General features: G+C 52.2%; 1 protein-coding gene across 2 annotated transcripts; it reads left to right on the top strand.

The window, feature by feature from the left end:
* Positions 1-1,060: 1,060 nt before the first annotated feature.
* Positions 1,061-5,737, top strand: LOC122907861 (protocadherin-8). 2 transcript variants are annotated; one of them, XM_044250682.1, is made up of 3 exons: positions 1,061-3,599; positions 4,065-4,272; positions 4,774-5,737. In XM_044250682.1, exons 1-3 carry the CDS (start codon positions 1,083-1,085, stop codon positions 5,145-5,147), a joined length of 3,099 nt encoding a protein of 1,032 aa, XP_044106617.1. In that variant the 5' UTR covers positions 1,061-1,082; the 3' UTR covers positions 5,148-5,737. The 2 variants fall into 2 exon arrangements, with proteins under 2 accessions (XP_044106617.1, XP_044106616.1); XM_044250681.1 differs by having other exon boundaries at positions 1,061-3,890.
* Positions 5,738-11,609: the final 5,872 nt, after the last annotated feature.

Raw genomic sequence — 11,609 nt, 5'->3', positions numbered from 1 at the left:
AGGAGGGAAAGTTCTCTAAATGCACTTTAATACGCGCCGGGTATTGTGTGGAATTCAGCGCCCATCACCGTTTAGCCGGAGAGTTATGGCAGTGATTGGGGATGAATAGAGGAACATAATGGATACATGTGGCGTTTGCTCATTATATTCAAGTTAGCCCAACTCCGCTGTGGAAACTGTTCAACTTTCTCTCCCCTTAGCTTGTCACAGTGAAATAATACAGACATTGGGGCCTCCAATGGGATCGCCTGCCACGCCATTCTACTTCCACTGCTAACGAGGGTTTCATAAGCCTTTGATACAGTCTGATCTTTGAAACCTTTCCAAATCTCCTCAAGCTTATGCTAAATCCTATTTGGAACTACCCCCCCCCCTGGCCAGCTAGTGCCCAGGGCTTAAGAAAGCCATTTGAACAGTGACATGCATACTAACACATCGCAGAGCTCTCTTCTGAAAGGGAAGTGGCAGCCCTGATCGCCCAGGCTCACACGAGCAAAGCACAATTGCATACACAAATTTGAATAAAACCCATTTTTCCTCATCCTTGGGGCTCCTAAATCGCGACGCTATTTCCGCGTGCCTCGAGGAGCTGGGAGAAAACACTAACGAAACCTTACTAAGGTGAACAAGTAGGTGGAGAGAAAAGGGCGAGGTTCGGAAGCTTCCAAGGCGCAAAACGCTGAAAGTGGGTGGGGGGTCCGAAACCACTAAGGCGAAATCCCGGCGTGTTTGTTCTCAATTCAGGTCGCCAGTCCCAGACAGGCACAATTAACAAAACCATCCACTCCTTTTTACTCCCGGCGACCTGTGCCAACTCCTCTGTATTCAGGGCGCTGACAGGAAAGGGGGAAAAAAGGCGAAAGGAGTTAAAGAAACAAAGAAAAGATTCCCTAATTTTCCTTTCTTGTTTTCCCCTCTAAGCCTTTCCACATTAAAGGGATTGTCAGAGGCTGGCGTAGGAGCGGCGAGAGGGCGAAGCTGCCATTGGCTGCCCGGCTCTGGTAATTTGCATATCGGCTGCTATAAAAGCGGAGGCGGCGCGCGGCGCACAGCTCCAGCCGGGAGAAGGAAGGGAGAGGCGTATGTTGTGGGGAGGTCGGTGCGTCCTCAGAGCCCGCCGGAACCTCGAGCTACAGCCCGCAGACCTTCCGCACAGGGCTCACAAAGAGCGTGCTCCTAGGAGCCTGCGACTCACACCCGGACCTGCAAACAAGAGAGGAATTCCTCAGCCTCTTGGAATAGCACTTGGGGCTGGCGGCATGAGTCCAGTGAGGCGCAGGGGCAGCCCCTGCCTTTTCCCTTTACAGCTCTTCAGCCTCTGTTGGGTGCTCTCGGTGGCCCAGAGCAAGACAGTGCGATACAGCACCTTCGAGGAGGATGCCCCTGGTACGGTCATCGGGACCCTGGCTGAGGACCTGCATATGAAAGTATCCGGAGACACGAGCTTCCGCCTGATGAAGCAATTCAACAGCTCGCTTCTCCAGGTGCGCGAGGGCGACGGGCAGCTGACCGTCGGGGATGCGGGCCTGGACCGGGAGCGGTTGTGCGGCCAAGCGCCACAGTGCGTGCTGGCCTTCGATGTGGTCAGCTTCTCACAGGAGCAGTTCCGGCTGGTGCACGTGGAAGTGGAGGTGAGGGACATCAACGACCACGCGCCCCGCTTCCCCCGGGCCCAGATCCCCGTGGAGGTGTCCGAGGGCGCGGCCGTGGGCACGCGTATCCCCTTAGAGGTGCCTGTGGACGAGGACGTGGGGGCCAACGGGCTGCAGAGCGTGCGCCTGGCGGAGCCTCACAGCCCCTTCCGCGTGGAACTGCAGACGCGCGCGGACGGCGCCCAGTGCGCTGACCTGGTGCTGCTACAGGAGCTGGACCGCGAGAGCCAGGCAGCCTATAGCCTGGAGCTAGTGGCCCAGGACGGCGGCCGCCCACCGCGCTCCGCCACGGCCGCCCTCAGCGTGCGAGTGCTGGACGCCAACGACCACAGCCCGGCCTTCCCGCAGGGCGCCGTGGCCGAAGTGGAGCTGGCGGAGGACGCTCCTGTAGGCTCGCTGCTGCTCGACCTGGACGCAGCCGACCCCGACGAGGGCCCCAACGGCGACGTGGTGTTCGCTTTCGGTGCCCGCACCCCGCCCGAGGCGCGCCGCCTCTTCCGCCTAGACCCGCGCTCGGGCCGCCTCACCCTGGCAGGACCAGTGGACTACGAGCGCCAGGACACCTATGAGCTGGACGTGCGGGCCCAGGACCGTGGTCCTGGGCCCCGGGCCTCCACCTGCAAGGTCATCGTGCGCATCCGCGACGTCAATGACAACGCTCCGGACATCACCATCACCCCGCTGGCCGCCCCGGGCGCACCTGCCGCCTCTCCCTTCGCTGCCGTCGCCGCCGCCGCCGCTCTCGGGGGTGCGGACGCGACCTCGCCGACCCGTCCCGGGACGCCCGAGGCCGGCGCGGTCTCCCTGGTGCCAGAGGGGGCGGCGCGCGAGAGCCTGGTGGCGCTGGTCAGCACCTCGGACAGAGACTCGGGTGCCAACGGGCAGGTGCGCTGCGCCCTCTACGGGCACGAGCACTTCAGGCTGCAGCCAGCCTACGCGGGCAGCTACCTGGTGGTGACTGCGGCCTCGCTGGACCGCGAGCGCATTGCCGAGTACAACCTGACGCTGGTGGCCGAGGACCGCGGCGCGCCCCCGCTACGCACCGTGAGGCCCTACACTGTTCGCGTCAGTGACGAGAACGACAACGCACCACTCTTCACACGGCCGGTCTACGAGGTGTCAGTGCGAGAGAACAACCCTCCCGGCGCTTACTTGGCTACGGTGGCCGCCCGGGACCCCGACCTGGGCCGCAACGGGCAGGTCACCTACCGATTGCTGGAGGCAGAAGTGGGCCGAGGTGGGGGCTCCGTGTCCACCTATGTGTCGGTGGACCCGGCCACCGGGGCCATCTATGCGCTGCGCAGCTTCGACTATGAGACTCTGCGCCAGCTCGACGTGCGCATCCAGGCGAGCGATGGTGGCTCCCCTCAGCTCTCCAGCAGCGCCCTGGTGCAAGTGCGAGTACTGGACCAGAACGACCACGCACCGGTCCTGGTGCACCCAGCGCCGGCCAACGGGACCCTAGAAGTGGCGGTGCCCGGGCGCACGGCAAGGGACACTGCCGTGGCGCGCGTGCAGGCCCGGGACGGGGACGATGGCGCCAACGGGGAGCTGGCATTCGAGCTGCTACAGCAGGAGCCGCGAGAAGCCTTCGCCATCGGCCGCCGCACGGGGGAGATCGTGCTCACAGGCGACCTCTCGCAGGAGCCGCCAGGCCGCGTGTTCCGGGCTGTGCTGGTCATATCCGACGGCGGCCGCCCCCCTCTCTCCACCACTGCCACCGTCAGCTTCGTGGTGACAGCAGGCGGCGGGCGCGGGCTGGTGGCGCCCGCCAGTGCGGGGAGCCCGGAGCGTTCCCGCCCGCCAGGCTCTCGGCTGGCGGCGTCGGGGCCGGCGCTACAGTGGGACACGCCGCTGATCGTCATCATCGTGTTGGCGGGGAGCTGCACGCTGCTGCTGGCCGCCATCATCGCCATCGCCACCACCTGCAACCGCCGCAAGAAGGAGGTGCGCAAAGGGGGGGCCCGCCGGGAAGAGCGGCCCGGGGCGGCGGGCGGCGGAGCCTCGGCTCCCGGCTCCCCGGAGGAGGCTGCCCGGGGAGCCGGGCCCAGACCCAACATGTTCGACGTGCTCACCTTCCCTGGCAGCGGCAAAGCGCCCTTTGGCAGCCCCGCGGCCGATCCGCCCCCGCCCGCGGTCGCCGCGGCCGAAGTGCCGGGCTCGGAGGGCGGCAGCGCCACCGGGGAAAGCTCCTGTCACTTCGAGGGGCAGCAGCGGCTCCGCGGCGCGCACGCCGAGGTGAGGCCTTCCTTCGGCTGGGCGCCCCACTCCGTGCTCCGCGGACAGGCTGGGGGAAGGGACTGGAGGGGTCTGGGTGTGTCTGGATGCCTAACCTGTTGCACCTTGTTTCTTGTCCAACCCCGGTCTCACCCCCTCCCCCGCCCGCCCCGCTTCCCCGCTTCCTTGCTGCAGCCCTACGGTGCCTCCCCCGGCTTCGGAAAGGAGCCGGCGCCCCCTGTGGCGGTCTGGAAAGGACACTCTTTCAACACCATCTCCGGCCGAGAAGCGGAGAAGTTCAGCGGCAAAGACAGCGGCAAAGGGGACAGTGATTTCAACGACAGCGATTCCGACATCAGCGGGGACGCTCTGAAAAAGGATCTCATCAACCACATGCAGAGTGGTGAGGACTCTTCTTTCCTGCCAAGTTCTGCGTTCCTCCTTTCCCTACCCTGCTGCCCTCCTGTCAATCTCCGTTCCCAGCCCCCTCCCTCTTCCCCACATTTTTCAGTTCTCCAGTTATAGACCCCTGCCTTCCTCAGACAGCAGATTTCAAAATATCACGTCGAGGCAGCCCCCCAACCCTTGAATAAAGAACACTCCCATCCTGTTAGGTGGAGACAAGGAGTGATGCTAGCTATGGGGGGGTTGGGGGGGAGGAGATGGAGGGGGTGGTTCTGCTCCACAGTTTCTTAACTTGATTCCAGCAAAGGAAGCTGAGCCAATTTCGTATAAAGGTGGCTTTATAGGAAGCAGCATTTCTTTCCAATCTTGAATCACCGTGTTCACTCTCATACCTGCTTTTCTTTTCAGCCGCCCTGACCCTGCCTGACATTCAGAGAGGGAGGCGCAGTTGTGTACAATTTCGGTAATAATCTTCATGCTCTCTCCTCTTTCATGTTAGGACTGTGGGCGTGCACCGCTGAGTGTAAGATCCTGGGCCACTCTGACCGCTGCTGGAGCCCGTCATGTGCGGGGCCCAACACGCATCCCCCGCCTCACCCACCAGCGCAGATGTCTACCTTCTGTAAGAGCACGTCCCTGCCTCGAGATCCTCTCCGCAGGGACAATTACTACCAGGCCCAGCTGCCCAAGACAGTGGGGCTGCAGAGCGTCTATGAGAAAGTGCTCCACAGGGACTATGACAGGACAGTCACCCTGCTCTCTCCTCCTCGTCCAGGGAGGCTCCCAGACTTGCAGGAGATCGGGGTACCCCTCTACCAGTCCCCCCCTGGCAGGTACCTGTCCCCAAAGAAGGAAGCCAATGAAAATGTGTAACCCCATGCTGCATGTGTTCACAACTTATACAGGTCACTCTGAGAAGCCCCTAAGTTATTGACTGGTTTCAGTGTTGTATATATTAAATATGCAAGATGTGCCTTAAAATGAAGCTGTTGGAAGCTCTTTCCAATCACATTGGTACTGTTTGGTATTTGCAAACAAAAATGTAGTTAATGTAATTTTTATGAAATGTGTGCCGTATTTAATTTTTCTTATCATGCTATTGACTTTAATTTCACTTGCAGCTTGCCATTTTCTTAGTGTTTTTAACCTGTACATTGTGTAATGTAATGTTTGTATATAATGAAATTTTGTTATATTTTTATATAATAAAAGCTAAAGTGGAAGTTATTGCCAAAGGAACTGTCTGTAAGACAAAAATAAAAAGTGGGAGTTACTTAATGGAAATTTATCTTTCACCTGAAACAACCTAGTGTTTGAGAATTTTTGCCTTGCCAAGTATACCTTGTATATCTTGAGTCTGTGGTAGATTTCAAGTTCAATGTTATTTAATTACATTTGGTTTTCTGTAAACCAAACCGTGTCACTTATAAGCACAGTAATAAAGGATTTGTCATGTGTTTGAAGAATCTGCTAATTGCTTTTCACAAAGTTGCCTACAGTTAGACATTCACAAATAATCTGAGTGCCAGAATTAAACCTTTCAAGTGCTAATTATTTGGGCATTATTAATATTCACAGCAATATTAAACTTCCAAGTATTGGAAAGTCTCATCTGAGTATTAAAAATACTTTATTTTGTAAATCATGTGCATCTCCATTTACATCAGGCACTCTATAAAATTCTTGTCCTCATTTATTCACTCAACAGATATTTATGGAGCATCTACAAAAAGTAGAGAAAGCTGTTTGGGCTGTTCATTCACTAATTAAACATCTGTTGAGTTTTTACCAACTGCAGTAACTCCCCTAAGAGCTGCAGTTTGAGGTTAAGAAGACATAGTCTCAAGGATCTCTTAGCATATTAAGATGTTAATAGTAAAAACACACTCAAATGTATGGGTGAAATGACATGGTACTTGGGATTTGCTTTCAAATAGTCTAGAAGAAAACACGGGGCTATATGAAACAAGACTGGTAAAATACTGATCCTTGTCAACTGTGGCATGGATATGTGGGCAAGTGGGGGGTTAATTATACCAATCTATTTGTGCGCTTGTATGTACTTAATGTTATGGAAGGTTTTTAAAAAGACACTCAAAAGACCTATGTCTATGTCTTAATACTCTCCTCATTCATTTCATTTGAAATTAAAATAATAACAAGCACAAACATTTACTGAGCAGGCTTTAATATGAGCCAGTTCCTTATAAAGCACTCTTCATGGATTATCTCATTTAATCCTCAAACGACAACCCCCATGAGATTTACAGATAAGGAAACTGGTCAGGTGCCCCAAGTCACAAAGCTGATAAGTGGCCAGCATGAGGCTCAAAACCAGATTATTCGAGGCAAGAAAATAAAATGAAGAAACAAGAAGGATTTTGGTTTTGGTTTTGGTTTTTTGTTTTTTTTTTTTAACTTGAAAGAAACAAAGAGATGGAAAAGTCCCAATGCATTGCCTTTACTGCCTGATTATTGTTTAGCCCTTTATATTTGTGAAGTGCCTGTGTCCCTTCGTTACTAATTATAGAGTGTGAGGCACTGTAATGAATAGAGGAGTCCTCAAAGCTGCCTGTTGAAGTCATAATTGAAACCAGTGGTGGCTCCAAGCTGAACAGCAGGGCGGGCACACAGAAGAGCTTTGCCACCCACGGCCTGCACAAAGTTCAGCCATTTCTCTAGGCACTGAGCTGAGTTGGGCTGCCCAGACCTCGGGCTCTAAAAGAAAATATTGGCTGTGGCTAGGTTACCAGACAGCTCCAGAGCCATGATGACCTGCCCCCAGCAGAGAGACCTCTAGGTAGGATTCCCATTCTAACAACCACCTCTTTATTCTTGAGCTAGTCCTATCAAGTGCAGAGCAGAAGAACGAACAATCCCATGCTGCAGCCTAAAAGCATCCAATCTCTGAATGTGCTTCCTGCCTTTGCCCTTCAAAAGTAAAATAATGTCATTGTCATTACTTCATTTTTGTTTCACGCAAACTATTTCATGACTCCAAAAAAATCAGTTGTCAAAACTTCACTGTCACATTTTTCCCTTAGAAGAATGACCATGAAAAGATCTTATTATTGTTTGGATCTTAAAAAAAAAAAAAAAATCAGACATACAATTCAGTTCTTAAAATTGTTTAAACAAAAAAAGAAAAAAAAGAGGGAGGGAGAGAGAAGGAGGAGAGGAGAGAGAAATGGGAAGAGGAAGGTCTTCTAAGGGCCAACAGCAGGAGCTCTCAGAGAAACGGGAGCTGGATAAAGGAGGCTTTATGCTTTTCTCTAGAAATGTTGACTTTCAAGCACATCTCTAAGAAAATATGCTGCTTTATTAAATTAAATGACCAGAATACTTAGAACAATGCCCAGCCCATGGTTATACTTGCTACATTTCATCCTTCCCTTTCCTTAGCTTACTTGAAAGACAGTCTCTACTGTAACTATCAGTGTGGTCCCACCACTAAGAAAAATGACACAGATTCAGGGTGTCTGGCCTTGTTCCGCCATTGGTTTGCTTTCTTCACTTCTCCCACTTTGTGTAGTCAAGAATTTCGTGTATACTCAACACTCCGCGAACAAGTGTGGCTAAAGTAAACAGCACAAGCTAGTTCACAAAGGGATCTGTGATGGTACCACAAACACCCTTAAGTGGAGGGCCACAACCCTTGGGCACCGTGGCAGTGAGCAGGGGGACATGGGAAAGCCCTTGGGGAAGTAGGGGGTCACCTTGAAAGAGAAAGCTAAAGCCAGACTTTACCTATTTCATAGTTTTATATCTGGCCCCATTGACTTGGATGTCCTACGCTTCCTATAATAAAATATCCATCAAAGAAACCACTTCAGAAAATTAAAATCTAAGTGGTTTCAACATCTATTGAAAAAAGCATTCTGAAATAGAGTGAAAACAGGATGCACCTCTCCAATACAAATATATATGCACGTGGAGAGAAAATATATATATATATATATATTATATATATATATAATATATATATAATCAGGATGTGTTTCGTGCCATAATTAGCTATCTGGCTTATCTCACTTGGCACATATAAGGTTTTACCATCTACAAATTCCATTTTAGAAAACAAGCATATTCACTTTAGTATCAAATGCAGTAACAACAGGATAATTGGAATGCTTTAAGTTTTAAAAGCAAACCGAAGCAACGTAATACAATGCTCGATGGGGCACTGTGCTTTGCAACAACTCAGAAGGGCTTTGAAAATGCTGTCTCGTTTTCAACAGCTATGCAATAACTCAAGGGAGTATCTGTTTTTCCCTTTCTTCAGAGGAAAATAATCTGCAATGGAATTCACCAACAGGTTCAAAGTCGCCTAATAAGTGAACAGCAGGTAGAAAGAGACACCAGCCTGTTTTTAAAGCCATCACTTAAACCGCCAGATTAAATGTGCCTTTTTCCCCGGGCGGGGGTGGAGGGGGGGAGTCTTCACTTGTTATCAGAAAACAGGATTTGCTCCCACAAAACTTGTAAAACAAATTTCAGTACATCAGAATGAAACCCACATAGTTTAATGTGAATTAGGGGGGATTCCATTTGCCAACCCACTGTGACACGTGGCTATATCGTGGACACTTGGGACTCAGCGTGTTCAAATGAAAATCATAATCATCCCTCTTTCCCTGCCACCATTACCCCCCCAAAACTAGCCCCCAGCCATTGTTTTAAGCTCAACGAATAGGACTGCATTTCATAGACCAAACCCAAAATACACGTTGTTTTCAGACTCCACCCTATTACTTTCCTCCAACCAAGATTGGTTGATTCTATTTTCTAAGTATCTTTTTCGGGCTCCCGTAGTGCCCCTGCAGCAGATAGGATCCTCTGCCTAGTCCCCACCCTGAGTCCACCCAAGCTCCAGAGGACACTCCGGGGTGCACTGTGATCGCCTCCACTGCCAACGTCGGTCTCTGCTGCTGAGGACTTCCTGAGGGCTTGGGGCTCCCAGATAGAAGAGGCTTCTGTGGTGGGGCCCCCTGAGCTCATTCAGCCTGTGCGCAGAGCCATATGGAAGAGCAGGGGTTGTAAGATCAGCCAACTTGGGGTTGAGTTTGGTGGCTAAACACCCCAGCTTTCCAATCTCTCGGAGGGACACTTTTGAGTTGTGTTCTCCACAGTGCCCCTAAGATCCCCAGGTGACGCTGAGCCCCGGTTGCCTACAGCAGCAGCCCGCCCAGTGACATCCCCTCATTGGCACTCCTCTCTCCCCACCTCACTTTTCTCAGCCACCTGTGCTTCCTGGGATCCCCTCCCACATCAGTTTCCTGCATCCAAGTCTTTGCTTCAGTACGTTCTTTTAGGGGGACTGTCCAGATCAGGATGGCAGCCTAAGAACAAGAACAAAGATACTTGGGGGGGGGGGTGTCCATTACCATGCTCTAGACACTGCACCAAGCACTTTACATTTAATCCTCACAACTCTGTGACGTCCATCCTCATGAAGCCATCTCGCATATGAAGAAAGTGAGACTCGGAGAGGTAAGGTAAGTAGGAGAGACCTGCCTGAGACCACACAGCTAATATCAGAAGGAGCTGGGATTAAAGTCGACTTCTATCTGATACAGAACAAGAAATATCCACTTACTCAAGCTCCCGTTATGTCTTCCCTGGGTTCCAGTACAAACCTCTCTGCTCTGCCTGTCCCCTTCCACCCTGCCCTCCATACTGCTGCTGCAAAGACCTTCTCTAAACATCTGATCTCCCAGTTTACCATTAATACCTGCATGACTGCCCATCACCTTTAGGATAAAGTTGGCAGTGCCATCCACGGCATCCCAGGCCCTTGGTGCTCTGGCCCCTACCTCCCTCCCCAGACTCAGTCCTGTTGCTGCCCTACTTCCCACCAGCCCACCTGCTATGCACACCTGGCACTTCAGCCACAAGGATCTACTTAGGTTTTCCCACTCCATGCAGGCCCTTCTGCCAGGACTGGCATTCCATTTCCTCTCCCCCTCTCCCCACCTTCGTCTTCTATGGTCCTTTCTTCTTATCCTTCAAAACTGCCCAAGAATCCACCTCTCTCAGCTGCCAGCCAGGCAGGGGGCACCTCCTTCCTTAGCACTTACCAAACTGAAGGTAATTGCTGCTCGGCATCTCTATCTCCCCCGGTGGCCCATGACATCAAGGACTGTCTGTGTCTTTCATCTCTCTCTCCCCAGCACCTGGCTGGTTCATAATCAGGATTCAATAAAAAGGACTTGCTGAATGAAATGATTTACCGAGCCAAGCACAAAAGGTCATGGTCACACACCACAGCCAAGAGACTCTGCATCTGCAAGTTGACATACCCACCCCCCGCCCACAAGGGGATGGTGCTAAATATGCCGCCAAATCAGACATGACCAACGGATCCAGCATCTCATCCACCCCCCAGCTGGCCTAGTGACGGGAGCAGTGCTGGAAGGCCACAAAAATCGCACCAGCCACCTTACCGACTGAAGACCAAACCCTCCCCATCTTCCAATCTCGACAAAGCCGCACCTCTGAGACCCAACTCAGCCACTCCCAGAAATGTGTGGACGCCGTGGATCTGGAGATTTGACGCGACCCTGTCCACGCTGGTAACTAAAGCAACAGGGCCCCAATTCAAGTAATTGGCGAATCTTATACCTTGTTCTAGGCCAACACAGCAAACCATCGCTGATGAGGGCATCTAGTTGTTCTCTAAGCTACATGTTGGATATTGGGCTCTGATTTTATGGAGACTTTGTCTAGTTTGCTAATTTTTCTTCCTATCAGTTCTAGGAACGCAGCTGTTGAGGAGGTGAAGGTTTGCTCCTAATGAATGTTCCTAGACCCTCGGAGGAAGAACCACGCTGTCGGCAGTCGTGGTGAGAGGATGGGGTGGACTCTCCATTTTATTCAGCAACTGACTCTCAGCCATCACTTAACCTCCTTGTGATTCACTCCTCTCATCCGCCCAAAGCCCTTAATCACAGGCCTCATTGGAGGCCTGAGAATGAACTAATGAACATGCCGAAACGCAGCAGGAATGCTAAGAGCCAGGTCAGCCATCCCCGCCCACGGAAGAAATTCAATGTCACCATTCTGCCGCTGGAGTTTCTCCCTGTGCCTTTGGTGGGGCAGCTCCATATGAATGTCACTAAAAGCCCACTCTCCCAAAGTATCTAAATTTTTCCAGGTACCCCTGTGAAACTCTTTTTTTTTTTTTTTTAAGATTTTATTTATTTATTTGACAGAGGAAGAGAGATCACAAGTAGGCAGAGCAGCAGGCAGAGAGAGGAGGAGAAGCAGGCTGCCCGCCGAGCAGAGAGCCCGATGCAGGGCTCTATCCCAGGACCCCGAGACCACGACCTGAGCCGA

The sequence above is a fragment of the Neovison vison genome, chromosome 5 (assembly GCF_020171115.1).
Source record: "Neovison vison isolate M4711 chromosome 5, ASM_NN_V1, whole genome shotgun sequence".
Lineage (NCBI taxonomy): Eukaryota > Metazoa > Chordata > Mammalia > Carnivora > Mustelidae > Neogale > Neogale vison.
This window is presented reverse-complemented; position numbering and strand designations above follow the sequence as displayed.

Excerpts from the sequence above, each read along its gene's own strand:
- LOC122907861 (XM_044250681.1), top strand. The coding sequence starts at position 1,083 with ATGTTGTGGGGAGGTCGGTGCGTCCTCAGAGCCCGCCGGAACCTCGAG. Across the intron at positions 3,891-4,064 it reads TCCGCGGCGCGCACGCCGAG|CCCTACGGTGCCTCCCCCGG; the intron begins GTGAGGCCTTCC and ends TCCTTGCTGCAG. Across the intron at positions 4,273-4,773 it reads CATCAACCACATGCAGAGTG|GACTGTGGGCGTGCACCGCT; the intron begins GTGAGGACTCTT and ends CTTTCATGTTAG.